General features: G+C 46.8%; 3 protein-coding genes across 6 annotated transcripts in view; 1 reads left to right on the top strand and 2 right to left on the bottom strand.

Moving 5' to 3' along the window:
- The window catches only part of LOC310756926 (uncharacterized protein), a 74,657-nt gene that overhangs the window by 33,200 nt on the left and 21,780 nt on the right, over nucleotides 1–19,677 (bottom strand). The window lies entirely within an intron of this gene.
- Nucleotides 1,233–19,677, top strand: part of LOC310756542 (uncharacterized protein) — a 45,325-nt gene continuing 26,880 nt past the window's right edge. The window contains exons 1-3 of one of the 3 annotated variants that reach the window (XM_083600790.1): nucleotides 1,233–1,312; nucleotides 15,912–16,092; nucleotides 16,842–16,986. In XM_083600790.1, the coding sequence (XP_083456916.1) occupies nucleotides 15,982–16,092; nucleotides 16,842–16,986 (256 nt within the window). In that variant the 5' untranslated portion in view covers nucleotides 1,233–1,312; nucleotides 15,912–15,981. Of the gene's footprint in view, nucleotides 1,313–12,953; nucleotides 13,045–14,970; nucleotides 15,003–15,911; nucleotides 16,093–16,841; nucleotides 16,987–19,677 lie in introns of those variants that run through there. The other 2 variants (XM_083600791.1, XM_083600787.1) reach the window with 2 other exon arrangements.
- On the bottom strand, nucleotides 2,606–10,807 carry LOC310756581 (uncharacterized protein). Of its 2 annotated transcripts, XM_083600886.1 has the most exons (3): nucleotides 10,025–10,120; nucleotides 6,722–6,856; nucleotides 2,606–5,105 (listed from the first exon to the last, which is right to left on the bottom strand). In XM_083600886.1, exons 2-3 carry the CDS (start codon nucleotides 6,783–6,785, stop codon nucleotides 3,070–3,072), a joined length of 2,100 nt encoding a protein of 699 aa, XP_083457012.1. In that variant the 5' UTR covers nucleotides 6,786–6,856; nucleotides 10,025–10,120; the 3' UTR covers nucleotides 2,606–3,069. The 2 variants fall into 2 exon arrangements, with proteins under 2 accessions (XP_083457012.1, XP_083457011.1); XM_083600885.1 differs by lacking the exon at nucleotides 6,722–6,856 and having other exon boundaries at nucleotides 10,025–10,807.

Here is a 19,677-nt window from a genome sequence, read left to right as displayed (position 1 = left end):
TTATGTTTCTATTGTAATTTTACCGGTGTTAGCCGCCCTGAGCCTGGTTCTGGCTGGGGAGGGTGGGGTATAATAAAATGTATCATCATCATCACAGGGGGTTGGACTAGATGACCATCGGATCCCTTCCGACTCTACGATTCTATGATTCTATAAAGTCAAGAAACTGGGGCAGCTTCTGTAAATCCGGGACCTTCCCTGGAAAATAGGGACACTTTGCACGACCTGCTAACAAAGATAAATTCAAAACAGCAAGTGAATTGCACACTTGTGCAAAACCCAATCCAAACGATTTAGTTTAACTCGGCAGAAACGGTGGTCCAACTTTTCCAAGCTTGATAAGTCACAACTGTAGCAGGAACCCCCCCACCCCAATCATTCTGTTTGTACAAACTTCACACACACACACACACACTCACACACTACATACGCCACATTTCTGTTATAAATTCATAGAAAATCAACCATACATCGGATTTGCACTGTTCCGTTTTATTTTACTCCATATGACAAGAACTATCAAAGGGGGGTGGCTTGGTCCTGGTCAGCCATAATCCCTTCACCGTCTCAGCACATCCACAGGAGCCCTGCCCAGTTGCTATGCCAACCCTGATGATCCCAGACAGAAGACAATCAAGATCACAAAGAAGTTGCATATGGGAGTGGATTCAGCATGGACTGAAACAAAGGACAATGATCAGATCTTCCCTCTGGGGGCAGGAAACTGCAAACTCCCCTTTGTCTCCTGGAAGTGACTCATGGGGAGGGGGGAAAGGAGGAACCAGCCAGGTGACAAGACACTCAGGTTACCACCAACTCCTCCCTCAACCCCTCCTTTCTGTAATGTATGCATGATGTTTCTGGGGGTGGGCTTGACCTAGAGGAGGGGAATTTCAAAAAGTTTTTATAAGACCTTGCACACTATTTTTCTGGGTCTTTCCTCTCTCTTGCAAGTGAGGGGAACACCCTGTTGCAACAGTTCAATAAAGACCAAGCCTACAGGCTGCTGTTTTGCTCCAAGTTATCCTGGTTGGTGTCTTTACTTTTTGTCCAAGGGAGCCCTCGGATTTTTCCGGTAACACTACTAAGCAGCGGTGGGAAATCTTAAGGCTTGCACGAGGGGAGGTGTTCCTGCCACTCAATCCTCTTCCTGGGCCAAGGAACTGAGCTCTGGTTCTTAGAGAGGCAGGAAGTCGCCCATCGAAAGGAAGGGGGGGAGGGAAGACAGTATTGGTGGGGGAGAGGCACCCCGCTCACAGCCTGGGAGGAGAAACAGGCTTGGTTAAGGAGGAGGCTGCAGAGGAGGAAAAAGGTGCAATAATTGGGGGTGATGGAGGAAATGTTGCTTTTTTTGCAGAGGAGGGGATGAGATAAAACCTGCAGCTTAGGCAGGGGGAAAGGATGCTTTCCTCGCGAGCAAGGATGCAAATTGTGTGGGGATTGGGCCCCACTGGCTGTTACGGAAATCCCGGGGGGGGGGCACATCTGTAAAGTTGTTAGATGTTACAAATATTATGCATAAATGTATCCTTTCGACTTGGCAGCTCAGGGAAGTTACCTAGCTTTAACCGTCATATAAAATCAACTCCTTTGCCAGTTTTCTCCATTTCAGCACTATTTTGCCCTTGGAAAAAATGACTCTTTTCCCTGCCACCTACCCAAGCACACCTCCTACCCCCAGGAAGTGCCCAGAGGTGACAATTGCTGAGCTGGTTGTTGGCCAAGGAAAGCCTAATCCCATCACTATAACTTGCCAAGGGGTCCAGACATGCAAAGGAAGTTATTTTGTACTTTGGGTGGTGGGACTTCAGAGATCTTTGCCTTTGCTCATCTTATACCTTGGTCTTGTGCTGACATGTCTGCTTATGCTAATCTTCTACCAAGGACTTGTCTGGACATGTTTGCCAAGGTTAAATTAATGTAACCCCTGTCGGGGTAAAGGTAAAGGGACCCCTGACCTGGTGGAATGCTCTGTCCCATGAGACTAAGGCCCTTCAGGATTTAACTTCCTTCTGTCGGGCCTGTAAGACAGAGCTATTCCGCCTGGCCTTTCATTTGAATTCAGCCTGATCTTTTATTTCCCTTCCCTTCCCCTTTTATGAAGATCATCCGCTCTGACACCCCACAGCTAATTCTCCCCACGCTGCGGATGCGTTCCCGAAGCGCCGGGCGCTCTGCTTTCAGGGCGCCCGACGCTCTGGGAAGCAGGCTGCTATCCGCAGCCTAGACACGGCTAGCGGAGCGCTAATCCCGAAGCTTGGGGCGTGCAGAGCTCAGCGCGCCCCAAGCTTCTGGGTGCCGGCAAGGTCTAGACGGCTAGCGGAGACCTTGCCGGCACCCAGAAGCTTGGGGCGCGCTGAGCTCCGCACGCCCCAAGCTTTGGGATTGTTGCAGCACTCTGCTAGCCGTGGGAGAGCTGGGTCTCCCACGGCTAGCGGATGGCTTCCTGAAGCCTGGAGAGCGAGAGGGGTCGGTGCGCACCGACCCCTCTCACTTTCCAGGCTTCAGCGAAAGCCTGCATTCGCTCCATAGGACGCACACACATTTTCCCTTGCTTTTTAGGAGGGAAAAAGTGCGTCCTATGGTGCGAAAAATACGGTAATTTGTTGGGATTCCTGCTGGGTGCATTCTTTCGTGGAAGGTAACTCCTGTCCCTGAAGCGCTTTCATACAGTTATAGTTTTCCTTCTCTTTCTGGGTCCTTTGAGGAAGAGAAAGAGGAGTACTTTCTACAGGAAGGCCTGTAGCCTCAAGAAAACTCCACACTGGGCATTCTTTGATGTAAAGGAAGGACATTGCTAACACTAAACTCTTTCTTCACTCTACATTCAAATGTGTTTACTGGTTGTGAAAATCAGACGCTGGACTAAATAGACTATGGGCCTGATCCGCCAAGACATTTCTTTATGTGCTCATTATCCTCTGTGTGTCTTCTTCGATTTAAATGAAGGCTACTGCTCAAACTAAACCTTCCACATTCTCTGCACGTAAAAGCTTTCCCCCCAGAAAGCTGTGTCCCGTGATGGAAAGTAAGCTGAGCTTACAGAAGCTTTTCCCACGTCCAAAACATCTAAATGGTTCCTTCTGTGTGTTTTTTGTGGTGTAAAGTAAGGCTTTTCTTCTTTGCGAAGCTCCTCCCACATTCTGCACATTTAAACGGTTTCTCCCCAGTGTGTGTTCTGCTATGAGAATTGAGGTTGCTGCTGTTACAAAACCTCTTCCCACACTCCCTGCACTCAAAGGGTTTCTCCCCTGTGTGGGTCCTGCGATGGGAAGCAAGGTTAATGAGCTGCCTGAAGCTCTTCCCACAGTCCAGGCATTTAAATGGCTTCTCCCCGGTGTGGATTCTATAATGTAGAGTAAGGCGGCTGGGCTGTTGGAAGCTCTTTCCGCACTCTGTGCATTTAAAGGGTTTCTCCCCTGTGTGGGTTCTCTGATGTTGAGCAAGGCCACTACTATCAGTGAAGCTCTTCCCGCATTCCATGCATTTAAAGGGTTTCTCCCCGGTGTGTATTCTCTGATGGGAAGTAAGGTTAACCAGCTGGCTGAAGTTCTTCCCGCATTCCATGCATTTGAATGGCTTCTCCCCGGTGTGCGTTCTGTAGTGTATAGTAAGGTGGTTGGGCTGCTTGAAACCCTTTCCACACTCTGTACATTTAAATGGTTTCTCCCCTGTGTGGGTTCTCTGATGTTGAGTAAGGCCGCTGCTGTCGCCAAAGCACTTCCCACATTCCATGCATTTAAATAGCTTCTCCTCTGTGTGGATAATGCTATGTGAAGTCAGATTAATGAGCTGATTGAAGGTCCGTCCACACTCAAAGCACTTAAATGGCTTCTCCCTTGTGTGTGTTCTCTGATGCAAAGTAAGTTGCGTGTTCCTACTGAAGGTTTTCCCACATTCCGTGCATTTAAATGGTTTCTCCCTAGTGTGCGTTCTCGTATGCGTAAGGAGGGTACTGCTCTCACGGAAACTCTTTCCACACTCCATGCATTTAAACGGTTTCAGGCCGGTGTGGCTTCTTAGATGTTTAAGAAGGCTGCAGCTGGAGCTCAGGCTCTTTCCACACTCCGTGCACTTAAATGGCTTCTCCCCCGTGTGGATTCTATAATGTAGAGTAAGGCGGCTGGGCTGTTGGAAGCGCTTTCCGCACTCTGTGCATTTAAAGGGTTTCTCCCCTGTGTGGGTTCTCTGATGTTGAGCAAGGCCGCTACTATCAGTGAAGCTCTTCCCGCATTCCATGCATTTAAAGGGTTTCTCCCCAGTGTGTATTCTCTGATGGGAAGTAAGGTTAACCAGCTGGCTGAAGTTCTTCCCGCATTCCATGCATTTGAATGGCTTCTCCCCGGTGTGCGTTCTGTAATGTATAGTAAGGTGGTTGGGCTGCTTGAAACCCTTTCCACACTCTGTACATTTAAATGGTTTCTCCCCTGTGTGGGTTCTCTGATGTTGAGTAAGGCCGCTGCTATCGCCAAAGCACTTCCCACATTCCATGCATTTAAATAGCTTCTCCTCGGTGTGGATAATGCTATGTGAAGTCAGATTAATGAGCTGATTGAAGGTCCGTCCACACTCAAGGCACTTAAATGGCTTCTCCCTTGTGTGTGTTCTCTGATGCAAAGTAAGTTGCGTGTTCCTACTGAAGGTTTTCCCACATTCCGTGCATTTAAATGGTTTCTCCCCAGTGTGCGTTCTCGTATGCTTAAGGAGGGTACTGCTCTCACGGAAACTCTTTCCACACTCCATGCATTTAAACGGTTTCAGCCCGGTGTGGCTTCTTAGATGTTTAAGAAGGCTGGAGCTGGAGCCCAAGCTCTTTCCACACTCAGTGCACTTAAATGGCTTCTCCCCCGTGTGGCTTCTGCAATGCCTATTTAACTTTGACTCGTATCTAAATATCTTCCCACACACAGGGCATATTTTCTGGCTGTTTCCTTGTCCATCTTCCTGCAGGATTTGGGGTTCACGGGCATTAACCTCCATAGAAGGTGAGGATTTCTCTTCTCCGTGCTTCTTAAGTTCACTTTCATCTGCAACCATCTCTTTTCCTTCTTCAGCTGCAGGAGTTTCTGACGACAGCATAGAATTCCCATTATTCTGCCCATCATCTGGGGTGGGGGTTGAGAAAAAGGAAACTTTTTTGAATTTCCAGCAGAAAACAAAGGATTTCAAATTTTGTGTATATGGGTGCATTATTTAATGTTATTTGCAGACACCCAAAGCTGGGTTTGCCTTCTGAATATGCTGCCCTCCAGGAGGACAATATAAACTCCAGCCAGGCCAATATCCCACTTCACCTCAGCAGGCACAGGTGTGTCTTTTCCCTTGTCTTCAGATCCCTCTGCAGCAGAGGTTTTCAACCTTTTTTGGGCCCAAGGCTCCCTCAACCAACTGCAATCATTCTGCAGCACCCCTGTGGGGCTCCGGAGCCCAGTTATGCCACCCCTTGCCTGCAGAGCTGGCAGCCTCTCATCCTTTTTTGAACACCCTTGTGGAGTGTTCCCTCAGCCTCCTCTCCTTGGGAGACCTCTGGGCAGCTGCTGTTGCCTGGCCAGGTCTCTGAGCTGCCCCACCTCCTTGCACTGCTCCTCACACTGCCCCACAGGGGCCTGGGAAGCACCCCCTGACAAGCCGCCAGAGGGACCATTCACCTGGGGAGCTGGTAGCCAGGGCTGCTGCCACAAACAGCTGTGCAAGCCTTTGGGACACAGAGACGCAAGAGGGCATCTGAGGAGGGAGGGAAGGAAAGAAGGACAGAGGCCAATGTTGGCCAAGGCACCCTTGAGCATCATTCAGGGCACCCCAGGGTGCCACAGCACACTGATTGAAAACCCCTGCTCTGCAGGCTTTCAGATTGGGACTCTGTTGATTGCAAGGACAGGACTGAACCTTCGGATTTCTACATTCAAAGACTGTGTTCTTGTTGAATGGTTTCTTTAAATTTTAGGTTTCATGATTGTTTCACAAGATGTGTATATCTTTAAGGGCCTGAGCAAATAACACGACCTAGTTTTACAGCTGTGAAGCAGTATACAGTGGTACCTCTGGTTAAGTACTTAACTCATTCCAGAGGTCCGTTCTTAATCTGAAACTGTTCTTAACCTGAAGCACCAATTTGGCTAATGGGGCCTCCCGCTGCTGCTGCACCACAGGAGCACGATTTCTGTTCTCATCCTGAAGCAAAGTTCTTAACCTGAAGCACTATTTCTGGGTTAGCGGAGTCTGTAACCTGAAGTGTATGTAACCTGAAGCGTATGTAACCCGAGGTACCACTGTAGCAGGTGCTGTTAAGTTATGTTAATTAAGCTCTTGGGTACAGTATCTTAAGAGCAGCATGAAGCTCTCTCAGTACCCTGGAGGATTGGTTACACTTATTGATATAATGTAATTTAGTGTAAAATGAGTTTTTGTTTTTGTTATTAAACCAAGCAAAGGTTACTTGGTGTGGTCTCCCCAGCACGCCTACTGCAGCCCAACTAATCTGCGAAAAAGCTAACAGTTCTAACACTGATCTCTGGGTTCTCCACCACCAACACCAAGCATAGCTGTCAACTTTTCTTGTGAGGAATCCTATTCGGAATAAGGGAATTTCCCTTTAAAAAAGGGAAACGTTGACAGCTATGCCATTAAGGCAGGGTTGGCCCAAGGTCAATGCAACCCAGGTTTGCAGGTTTGTGTTATTCCCACTATAACCTTCCCCATTATGGGTTTAAAAAATCTGTACCTGCCATTCTCTCTCCTTCCTCAGAGACTTGGCAAACTGGTTCTTTCCCTTCCAACGAAGACATCAAGTCCACTGGGAGAATTTCTTTCCAAGCTAGATCTTTCTGGGAACAAAATATCCAGGGATCTTCTTAATCTGTATATTATGAGGGATCGAGAAATGGAGGCACAGGTAGGGTAAAAAATCGTGCTACGCAGAATGCTTTCCCCCCCTCAAAAAAAGAAATTCATCTGGATTAAGCGATGCAAATTATGAACCTGAACATGTGTGAATTTGGAAAAGAGAATCTTCCTTTTCCAACGGAAGACAACAATGTTGTTGTTGTTTTTCCAGAATTTCTGTCCGCCATTAGGCATGCCATGAGCCTTGACAGTGATTCTGAGTCCAGGACTTGTACCTAGGACCCAGCTGCTCCCAGCACTGCTCATAAACTGCACTAGGAAGCTGCATTAGGGGTTCTGGACTAAAGGTAAAGGGACCCCTGACCATTAGGTCCAGTCGTGGATGACTCTGGGGTTGCGGTGCTCATCTCGCTTTATTGGCCGAGGGAGCCGGCGTACAGCTTCCGGGTCATGTGGCCAGCATGACTAAGCCGCTTCTGGCGAACCAGAGCAGCGCACGGAAACACCATTTAGCTTCCCGCCGGATCGGTACCTATTTATCTACTTGCACTTTGATGTGCTTTTGAACTGCTAGGTTGGCAGGAGCAGGGACCGAGCAATGGGAGCTCACCCCGTTGCGGGGATTCGAACCGCCGACCTTCTGATCGGCAAGTCCTGGGCTCTGTGGTTTAACCCACAGCGCCACCCGCGTCCCTTCTGGACTAAAAGGCAGCTCTAATGATAAAATTATCTCTCTGCACGTCATTCCCACTGATGAGAAGATGCAGACTGATACTTACTGGCTAGAGAGCCAGGAGAGGTTCCTTAGCTGGGCCTTGGGAGTACCTGACATCACCTGCTCTTGATTTTTCTTTTTGAGGTTTAATTATTTATTAACGTTCTTATGTTACATCAGTAAACATTATCATATTACATCACGAGGCTTATTATAATATAATTTTCAGCATGTATACAATGTTTATACTGTATACAAAGTTTATTTTAAAAGTACTGTAGCCCATAGATCAAAACCATAAGGCAGGGGTCTGCAACCCGCGGCTCCGGAGCCGCATGTGGCTCTTTTACACCTTTGCCGCGGCTCCGGGGTGGATACTAGCGAGGGGAGGAGGCGCATTGTGTGCCCCGACACTCCCCACTGTGGCGGGCGCTGTACTGGCTGTGACGCCGCATGGGGGCGGTGCGTGCGTTAGTCACGCACCGTCCCGACGTCACCTTCCCGCCCGCCCGCTACATTGTAAGGGGCATGTACGCTGGTCACTGTTTTGAAGGGGAGTGAAGAACACACACACAAAAAAGGTAACTTGTTAATTTAACGTGTATTTCTATGAGGAGGAGTAATTCTGAGGGGTCAAACAAAGAAATAATAAAAAAGTGACAAAAAAGTTATTTTTATAATGACGAGTTTTGCGGCTCCCAGTTTTTTCTTCTTCGGAAACGGGGCCAAGTGGCTCTTTTTGTCTTAAAGGTTGCAGACCCCTGCCATAAGGGGAGGGAAACATAAGGGTCAGACTGAGTCCAAACCAAAGGCCAGGCGGAACAGCTCTGTCTTGCAGGCCCTGCGGAGAGATGTCACGTCCTGCAGGGCTCTAGTCTCTTGGGACAGAGTGTTCTACCAAGTCAGGGCCAGTACTGAAAAGGCCCTGGCCCTAGTTACGACCAATCTAACCACCTTGCGACCTGGGACCTCCAAAATGTTGTCTTTCGTGGACCTTAAGGTCCTCTGTGGGGTATACCAGGAGCGATGGAAAGAAGATAAAGTCCCTACCAGAGAAGATCAGCAGATCAAGTTGATGGATTATGCCGAAATGGCTAAAATGACCGGAAGACTCAGAAATCAGGAAGACCAAAATGTTAACAAGGAATGGGGAAAATTTATAACTTATCTTAAAAACCATTGTAAGCACTTAAAATCATTAGTAGGATTGGAATAACACTCATAGTTTAATGGTGAATTTTGGATACAATGGCGAGGTAAAAGATTTGGATTATCATAAAAGATGCAGGAGGAAAGGACTAACAAAGGGGAAGAGGGAAGTCCAGGAGATTCTTTGGAATCTTGTTTCTATGTTGTATGTTGTATATGTGACTGTAAAATTTTAATCTGAAAAATGAAATAAATGAATTTTAAAAAATGAAATTACAGGCTAGCGAGCTTAACCAATATACTGGGAACATTGCAAGAAAGTATTGCTGAAGACAGTGAGCAAGGATTTAGAAGAGCAAATCTGTTCTCTTGCAGGATAAGTATTCGGAACCTGTGCTTTTAAAATGGATCGAGAATGATTTAGAGTTCAGGGTGAGCAATGAGAACATGTGAACTGTGGTTGCACAATTGTTCAGGGCGGCTAAAACAGAAAGGGACGGAGAGAAATTTGAAAAGGATCTGTCGGAAATGATCCTTCATCATTTTTCGTATTTTTAAGCTGAAGCTGAAACGTGGTCAACCCAGCAGGCTTTTTTTGTGTCCTGCTCCATCCTCCCAGCTCCAAGGAGAGAGGATAACAGCCTTCCAGCAAATCACTACTAGGCCCTATAACTAGGTCAGCAAAGACAAAAAAAAAGAAGCATATTCAGCACTCAAGACTGAAGGAGGAACCCAGGCCGCCTGCTCTGCCTACCCCAATCCTCGTTCCCTTACCTGAGCTCGCTGCTTGCAAATACTGACTTCTTCAAGTTGGTGCATTAAGAAATATATAGTATATATAGTGGTAGTGTTGTATGTATTATTTATGCAAATTGATTTCCTCTGGAGTTAAAGATCTGACTGGGACAAACCCTGTTATGCTGAGCTCGTATTCTGCACAATTTGTATACAGTGTCTAATAATGTGTGATTTGCTATGCCTAATAAAGGATATTTGATTTATGCTAATCCACCCCAGCAAGGCTGCTTCCCCCATGGCGGGTTCCTCCCTCTCTCTGGGCTGTTCCCCCTTCCCCCGTTTTTTTCAGAGCTGGGGGAGGGGGAGGTTTTAAAAGGGGGTCTTCCATTTGCGATCCTGCAGCACTTTGGGCCGCACGACGAGAGCGCGCAGCACGGATCAGCCACGACCCCGCCCCGTGCATTTCCCGGGGAAAAGTGCTCCGCGTGGGAGGCGCGTTTCCCCTTCATTCCCTCTCGTGCAAATCCTCCTTGGGGTTCCTCCCCCGTCTTTCCTCTCCCTACCCCACAAAAGCCTCACCTCGTCGCCTCCTCGCTGCCTCTCGCCTCCGCAGGAGCGTTTCCCTCCGCGGAAGAGGCAGCAGGGCGCTTCTGCAACGCCTCCAGCGCCGCCGCCGCCGCCTTTGAATTGCAACTTCCTGCTTCCCTGGGAAACAGAGCCCGGCCGGGTCAGTCGTCCAGCGGAGGACCGTGTCCCCCCTCCCTCTCTCTCTCTGCAACCCTTGCGCCCCCCCTTGCGTACTACTTGCAATGCAACTTCCGCACTCCATGCGCTTTCATAGAATCTGTCGAGCTGGAAGGGAGCCGAGGGTCATCTAGTCCCACCCGCTGCGATGCAGTGATACGCCGCTGCCCCCTACAAGGGATCGAACCTGCAACCTTGGCCTTATCAGCGCCGTGCTCTTAAACTGAGCCATCCGGACTCCCCTTTCCCCCACCTTCTTGCGCGCCTGAACCTGTCCGCCTTTTGCATTCTAACACTTGCAAGCTCCATCCTCCGGCAGTTCCATGACGCCGGCTGCGCTTCCTTTCAGGCCAATACTTGGCAGCCATAAACTCCCACCGTGTCCAATATCCTATAAAAAGCATTAATTGGAATACCTTGCAACATTTCATCAAAGAAAATTGAGACGCCCTATTCCATAATAATAATAATAACAGTAATAGTTTTATTATTTATACCCTTCCCATCTGACTGGGCTGCCCCAGTCACCCTGGGTGGCTTCCAGCATGGATAAAAATATAATAAAACATGAAACATTAAAAAAAAACTTCCCTTCAGATGTCTTCGGAAGTTGTAGAGTTACTTATCTCCTTGGCTTGGGGGGTGTCTAATAATAATAATAATAATAATAATAATAATAATAATAATAATTGGGCAGCTTCCAAAAAAAAATTAATACATCAGTCACTAAAAGCTTCCCTAAACAGGGCTGCCTTCAGATGTCTTCTAAAAGTCTGGTAGTTGTTCTTCTCTTTGACATCTGGTGGGAGGGCGTTCCACAGGGCGGGTGCCACTACCGAGAAGGCCCTCTGCCTGGTTCCCTGTAGCTTTGCTTCTCGCAATGAGAGAACCACCAGAAGGCACTCGGCGCTGGACCTCAGCGTCCGGGCAGAACGATGGGGGTGGAGACGCTCCTTCAGGTATACTGGGCCGAGGCCGTTTAGGGCTTTAAAGGTCAACACCAACACTTTGAATTGTGCTCAGAAACATACTGGGAGCCAATGTAGGTCTTTCAATGTAACTTCATACATTATTATTATTGTTGTTGTTGTTGTTTAGTTGTGTCCGACTCTTCGTGACCCCCTGGACCAGAGCACGCCAGGCACTCCTGTCTTCCACTGCTTCCCGCAGTTTGGTCAGACTCATGCTGGTAGCTTCCCCTCCCCATCCAGCTTGGTTTCCCTAGCCACTAGGGAACCCGAACCCTATGGAAATAGGGATGTCAAGGTTGCAGGTTCGATCCCCGCACGGGACAGCTGCGTGGTCCTGCATCTTTCCTCAGGGCCTGCAAGACAGAGCTGTTCCACCTGGCCTTTGGTTTGGACTCAGTTGGACCCTTATGTCTTCCCTCCCCATACGGTTTCAATTTATGGGCTACTTTTAAAACGAGGCTGCTTTTTAAATTGCATTTTAACCTGTATTTTAAATTGGTCCCTCCCCCCATTATGTTTCTATTGTAATTTTACCGGTGTTAGCCGCCCTGAGCCCGGCTCTGGCCGGGGAGGGTGGGGTATGTTACCGGAAAAATCCGAGGGCTCCCTTGGACAAAAGTAAAGACACCAACCAGAGTAACTTGGAGCAAAACAGCAGCCTGTAGGCTTGGCCTTTATTGAACTGTTGCAACAGGGTGTTCCCCTCACTTGCAAGAGAGAGGAAAGACCCAGAAAAATAGTGTGCAAGGTCTTATAAAAACTTTTTGAAATTCCCCTCCTCTAGGTCAAGCCCACCCCCAGAAACATCATGCATACATTACAGAAAGGAGGGGTTGAGGGAAGAGTTGGTGGTAACCTGAGTGTCTTGTCACCTGGCTAGTTCCTCCTTTCCCCCCTCCCCATGAGTCACTTCCAGGAGACAAAGGGGAGTTTGCAGTTTCCTGCCCCCAGAGGGAAGATCTGATCATTGTCCTTTGTTTCAGTCCATGCTGAATCCACTCCCATATGCAAGTTCTTTGTGATCTTGATTGTCTTCTGTCTGGGATCATCAGGGTTGGCATAGCAACTGGGCAGGGCTCCTGTGGATGTGCTGAGACGGTGAAGGGATTATGGCTGACCAGGACCAAGCCACCCCCCTTTGATAGTTCTTGTCATATGGAGTAAAATAAAATGGAACAGTGCAAATCCGATGTATGGTTGATTTTTTATGAATTTATAACAGAAATGTGGCGTATGTAGTGTGTGAGTGTGTGTGTGTGTGTGAAGTTTGTACAAACAGAATGATTGGGGTGGGGGGGTTCCTGCTACAGGTATAAATAAAATTTATTATTATTATTATTATTATTATTATTATTATTATTATTATATCATCATCATCATCATCATCATCATCATCATCGCAGGGGGTTGGACTAGATGACCCTCGGGTCCCTTCCGACTCTATGATTCTCTTATTCTATAAAGTCAAGAAACTGGGGCAGCTTGTGTAAATCCGGGACCTTCCCTGGAAAATAGGGACGCTTTGCACGACCCGCTAACAAAGATAAATTCAAAACAGCAAGTGAATTGCACACTTGTGCAAAACCGAATCCAAACGATTTAGTTTAACTCGGCAGAAACGGTGGTCCAACTTTTCCAAGCTTGATAAGTCACTACTAAGCAGCGGTGGGAAATCTTAAGGCTTGCACGAGGGGAGGTGTTCCTGCCACTCAGTCCTCTTCCTGGGCCAAGGAACTGAGCTCTGGTTCTTAGAGAGGCAGGAAGTCGCCCATCGAAAGGAAGGGGGGGAGGGAAGACAGTATTGGGGGGGGGAGAGGTACCCCGCTCACAGCCTGGGAGGAGAAACAGGTTTGGTTAAGGAGGAGGCTGCAGAGGAGGAAAAAGGTGCAATAATTGGGGGTGATGGAGGAAATGTTGCTTTTTTAGCAGAGGAGGGGATGAGATAAAACCTGCAGCTTACGCAGGGGGAAAGGATGCTTTCCTATCGAGCAAGGATACAAATTGTGTGGGGATTGGGCCCCACTGGCTGTTACGGAAATCCGGGGGGGGGGCACATCTGTAAAGTTGTTAGATGTTACAAATATTATGCATAAATGTATCCTTTCGACTTGGCAGCTCAGGGAGGTTACCTAGCTTTAACCGTCATATAAAATCAACTCCTTTGCCAGTTTTCTCCATTTCAGCACTATTTTGCCCTTGGAAAAAATGACTCTTCCCTGCCACCTCCACCACACCTCCTACCCCAGGAAGTGCCCAGAGGTGACAATTGCTGAGCTGGTTGTTGGCCAAGGAAAGCCTAATCCCATCACTATAACTTGCCAAGGGGTCCAGACATGCAAAGGAAGTTCTATTGTACTTTGGGAGGTGGGACCTTTGCGCATCTTATACCTGGGTCTTGCCCTGCCATGTCTGCCTATGCTAATCTTGTACCAAGAACTTGTCTGGACATGTTTGCCAAGGTTGAACTAGTGTAACCCCTGTCTAGGTAAAGATAAAGGGACCCCTGACTATTAGGTCCAGTCGTGGTCAACTCTAGGGTTGCGGCGCTCATCTTGCTTTACTGGCCGAGGGAGCCAGCGTACAGCTTCCGGGTCATGTGGCCAGCATGACTAAGCCGCTTCTGGCGAAACCAGAGCAGCGCACGGAAATGCCGTTTACCTTCCTGCTGGAGCGGTACCTATTTATCTACTTACACTTTGACGTGCTTTCGAACTGCTAGGTTGGCAGGAGCAGGGACCGAGCAACGGGAGCTCACCCCGTCACGGGGATTTGAACTGTCGGCCTTCTGATCGGCAAGCCCTAGGCTCTGTGGTTTAACCCACAGCGCCACCCACATCCCTAACCCCTGTCTACCCCTCCCCTTTTGTGACATGACAGCGATTTAGCAATGCCGTATCAATGATGCTGTATTCTGGGATATGGTGGGAAAGTTTTAAAAGTCTTTGTCACCCCATCCTCAGGGTTCAAAATTATTCTTTGAACCTGTTGTGCAATAAACTTTGCTCTACAGCTATTTGGTGGCTGGACTCCGTCCTTTATTCTGCAGGGACCCGCAGGCTCTGCCCGACGAGCTGGGTGACTGAGCAGCCTCACACCTAGATTTTTCCTTAACAAGGGCAAAACACCTTTTGGATTTCGTAGCGTCGCAGAGTTGGAAGGGGACCCCAAAGGTCATCTGTTCCAACCCACTGCAGTGCAGGAATTTCAGCTAAAGAATCTCAGTTAAAGCACCCTGGACCTTCTCCCTGCTGAAAGGTGGAGGATGGGGGCCAGAGGAGAGACTCTCAAATGCGGGGGGAAACCTTTGTGTCCCCCTCCCTCCCTCTTTGAAACTGCAGCTAGATTGAGCTTTCCAAAACCTTTGCCTGCTGGCTTCATTATTTCCATTTTGCTTCCTTTCTCTCCTTTCTCCGCCAATAATAATAATAATAATAATAATAATAATAATAATAATAATAGTTTATTATTTATACCCCACCCATCTGGCTGGGCTTCCCCAGCCACTCTGGGCGGCTTCCAACAAAATATTAAAATACAATAATGCATCGAACATTAAAGGCTTTCCTAAATGTGTGGAAGAGAGAGGAGAAAACCGTTGCCTGAATGTTTCACTTTTTCTCATACTTCCTACAGTGGATTGGGAGCTCCTTCAGAGATTTTGGCAAATCCTGATGCAGATCAGGCCTTCCCATTTGGACTACTGCAATGCGCTCCACGTGAGGCTACCTTTGAAGGTGACTCAGAAACTACAACTAATCCAGAATGCGGCAGCTAGACTGGTGACTGGGAGAGGCTGCTAGGACAATATAACACTGGTCTTAAAGGATGTATATTGGCTCCCAGTAAGTTTATGAGCACAATTCACAAAGCTTTAAAGCCCTAAACAGCCTCGGCCCAGTATACCTGAAGGAGCATCTCCACCCCCGTCATTCAACCCCAGACACTGAGGTCCTGCTCCGAGGGTCTTTTGCTGGTGCCCTCACTGCGAGAAGAGAAGTTACAGGGAACCAGGCACGGGGCCTTCTCGGTGGTGGCACCCTCCCTGTGGAACGCCCTCCCTTCAGATGTCAAGGAGATAAAGAACTACACAACTTTTAGAAGACATCTGAAGGCAGCCTTGTATCAGGAAGTTTTAAATGTTTGATGCTTTATTATGTTTTCTATATTCTGTAAGCTGTCCAGAATGGCTGGAGAAAACCAGTAAGATGGGCAGGGTATAAAGAATATTAGTAGTAGTAGTAGTAGTAGTAACATCATCGTGAATCCACTGGATGACATTGCCTCAGGAGAGTGATGAACGTTGCCTCAGGAGAGTGAGGAAAATTCTCAGGGATGATTCACACCCTGGCCGGCACTTTCTTGATCTCCTGCCCTCAGGCAGAAGATACAGAAGCATGATTAGTCGCACCAACAGGGTAAAGAACAGCTTCTATCCTGGGCTGTTAGGCTGCTGAATGAAAAGATAACAACAGGGCAACGGACTTTCGGGTTTGGTGAGTGTGCATCAGTAAACGAGGGGAATTAAGACTAGGAGAGCTGAGTGGGGGGTGCTCGTGTAATCTCACTGTATACAAGTTGTACAAGTGACAATAAAGTATTCCATTTCATTTTTCATTTCATCATCATCATTATTAGGAGCCAAAAGGATTCCCCCACAGCCTCCAACAGGTGCAAAGTTTTATAGTTTTTAAAGCAATGAAACCCAACTTTTTATAAAAGATGACCTTCTTCCCTTGGTCCATCTCTCCCAGGTACTGGGTAGCTTCTCCCTCTTCTGAAGTGCATCTGTGCATCGTGGCAGCTGCTGTGAGAGTCCCAGAGATGGCCCAGTTTATGTCTCTCCCTCCATCCAGCACAATGGCTTCAGAGGCACCACCCGAACCCTCTTGTCTTTGGGGAGGAGTAGAAACAGCTTCCAAGCAGCCGTCTCAGGTAAGGGAAAGATAATTGGGGATACGCAAAGCAGACAGCTCCTGTCTTGAGCTGTGAAATATTTCATTTATTTACTTATTAAATGTGTGTACCGCCCGTCATCCGACGACCACGGGGCAGCTCACAACATAAAAATACAAAACGAGAACACAGCATCTCAGTAATTGTTAGTGAGTTGGTTCATCAAAACCCGTTTGAAATTCTGCTATGTCACGGGACCAGAGATTCTCAGAGGACTGGAGTAAATATTTGAACTATTTTAAAAGCAATTGGAATAAACAGATTACGCTAGTAGGACTGCAAGAAGTTTTGTAAGGAGGATTATGCGAAATATCGCAGGGAAGATTATGAAGAGAGTTATTAGTTAAGGACAATTAAAAGTAATAGAGAAATTAAGAAATGTAGATTAAGTGATAAAGATTGAAAAATCTTCAGATACGGTGGATGGAAGTCCAAAAACATTGTATAAGATAAAAAAGTATGGGATATGATTTTCGGAAATTATTTGTAAAGCTCAATAAATATATATATATATATATATATATATATATATATATATATATATTAAAAAAAGAAAGTCTATGTCAACTGAATCACCTCTACATGCTTGTTAAGATAAGGCTGAACTTTGCTCAAGACATGCTGGAATGTTTCCCACTAGCTTCCCCAGAATATTGGTTAATCTAACTGGCCTGTAATTTTCCGGATCCCCACTCCACACAAAACCATATTTTATTCTTTTTCTCCAGGGTTTGTCGAGCTTCCAGGCCCTCTTGACCTTTGAGGAGGTGGCTGTGTTTTTCACAAAGGAGGAATGGGCTCTCCTGGTTCCAGCCCAAAGAGCTCTGCACAGGGAAGTCATGGAGGAGAATTATGAGATGGTGGCCTCTCTAGGTAAACATCATGTGTTTTATTTCCATGACTGCTAGGTGATGGAAGGTTTGAAATCATTATTTGGGCACAGTTGGGAGGCGGTTATGGAGATGGGGGCCTGGACCATGTGCTCTGGATGTTTGGGGAGGCTCTTGGGGGCCGGTCCACTCTCCCTCAGACCTTGTGGGGGGCTGGACAATGTTTTGGAAAAGAAAAAAAAAGAACGGATTCCTATGCCCCACACATCACCCAGAGATGCATTTTAAATAAAAGCACACATTCTACTCATGTAAAAACACCAGGCAGGCCCCACAAATAACCCAGAGATGCATTTTAAATAAAAGCACACATTCTACTCTTGTAAAAACACGCTGATTCCTGGACCGTCCGCGGGCCGGATTGAGAAGGCGATTGGGCTGGATCCTGCCCCCGGGCCTTAGTTTGTCTACCTATGGACTAGAGGGGTAAAGGATTAGGGAGCAACTGATAGGAAAGACATTTCTCTGCTCAATATCCTGGAGATCCAGTCCTAGTTTGAGTGGTCAGTGCTGGACCTCGAAAGAAAAAGAGTCTGACATGCAGCTTCCTGTAGCCTAAGAGGGGTTTTTGACCATTGAATGCCAACACTTACAAGTGTCTACACTTAACGTCTTATTTCGGGGCCATTCAACGCCAACAAATTTAAGATCAAGATAACACTACATCCCCCCTAGATACATTGTCGTATGTTACAGGGCATACTGATTTGGGAAAACCTGTCAAAGCCTTTTTATGAGTTGTAATTTTTAGGTCTGGAAAAGGTGGGATATAAAAAAAACTCCTTCCCAATTTATCCGTTGCATAACCAGTGCAAAAACATTTTTCAATCAACCTGCCCCACTCCTTTTAATATATAAATTATAACTGAGTCATAAACTGGAAATTAAAATGAGACTTGCAATCCCACAATGCTCATTTGAATGTTGTCTCTGAAGAAATGAAAAATACATTCTTTGGAGGGGGGACATGTTTACAATGGGAGCATTAACGTGCAATGTACCATTATTTCAATTTCAGAGGTGTGATATTAGAGATAGCTTTTTTTCTGCTGCCACCATGAATCAATTGCAAATCCATTCTCACAACAGTGAAAAGTATAATTTTTTTTGGGATATACCACTGAATCACTTTTGGAGAAGAAGGAAGGGCTCCAAGGGTGATTTTAAAAAAAACATTGTGTGATAAAATGATGGACAGCATTGGGGTTTGTTAAGTTCTCCAGTATCATTTCCAAAAATAGGTCACACTGAGCTTCAGATCCAGTGCTCCCATTTCCACAAGTGCCAGACTGATCCTGCTGTGACCATACAGCCCTGTCCTATCTGTGGCGCAGCAATTATAATATCAAAATTATCCCTCTTTTTTGGCTTGAGGTCATAAGCAATGGCTCAATTTGGATTGCCTGAATAGTATGAGTTCTAAAGTAACTAGTCTCTTCTGTCTCCTTTGCAGAATTGGACCTCAGTTCCTGTTGGGAAGAAGGAGAAGGTCCGTTCATTCATGATCCCAAAGAAGTGGTGATATCAATAGGTATCTTAGATGTCTTATGGGGCATTTTTTTTGGGGGGGGGAGGATTTTTCCATTCCTTTGTAATATCATCCAGGACAAATAGACCCAGTGGGACTTAGAAGGGGATCAGACAAATTCGTGGACGAGAAAGCTCCCAAAGGCTACTTGTTATGATGACCATATGCTTGCTACCTCTGGAATCAGGACAACACCAGCAGGAGAAGACTGTTAGCTTCCTGCTCTGTGGGGATGCTATACTACAGTAGTGGCCAAACTTGGCCCTCCAGCTGTTTTGGGACTACAGTTTCCATCATCTCTGGCCACTGGTCCTGTTAACTAGGGATGATGGGAGTTGTAGTCCAAAAACAGCTGGAGGGCCAAGTTTGGCCACCACTGCTCTACTAGATAGGTTTTTGGCTTGATCCTGTGGGACACTTCTTATATAGATGTCTTCCAGCTTGCGGTTTCCCTTCCACATGTTGAGATACTCCCCAAATTTAGAAATATGACTTGGCTTCCACCATGCCTGTTCACAAATACCAGGTGGATCCTGCTAGATCTACAAGCCCTGCCCTATGCATTGGCAGAAGATCTAAGAACACGCCTTTCTCTGCCATTTTTTATCCCTTGAAATTCACACATGAAATTCTTTCTCTGCCTTTCCCCCACCAGATGATTGGCAGAACGATGGGAATTACAGGGACTCATCTGTGGTGTCTTCAGAAACAATTATGCGTGAAGCAGGGGAAAAGAAGTTTGAAACACAAAAGGAACCCGAAACACATGAAGGAAACAAGTCAAAGAATGGGAGGAAGAAATCTTTGATTTTTCAGGGTAGCGACGTCCAAGAAGTCCTGATACTACAAGAAGATCCAAAAGATAAAAACAAGAAAACATGTCCAGACTGTGGGAAAACATTTAGATATGAATCGTATTTGAATAGGCATCACAGAATCCATACAGGAGAGAAACCATTTAAATGCACCGAGTGTGGGAAGACCTTTATACGGCATTCTCACCTTACTCGTCATCAGAGAACACATACAGGTGAGAAGCCATTTCCATGCAAAGAGTGCGGGAAGAGCTTCAGTTTCAGTAGTAGCCTTACTGAACATCAAAGAACCCACACAGGGGAAACGCCGTTTAAATGCAAGGAATGTGGG

This window comes from Podarcis filfolensis (assembly GCF_964270895.1).
Source record: "Podarcis filfolensis genome assembly, chromosome: 2".
Lineage (NCBI taxonomy): Eukaryota > Metazoa > Chordata > Lepidosauria > Squamata > Lacertidae > Podarcis > Podarcis filfolensis.
The sequence above is the reverse complement of the archived record's forward strand: the minus strand, read 5'-3'. Positions and strand labels throughout refer to the sequence as shown.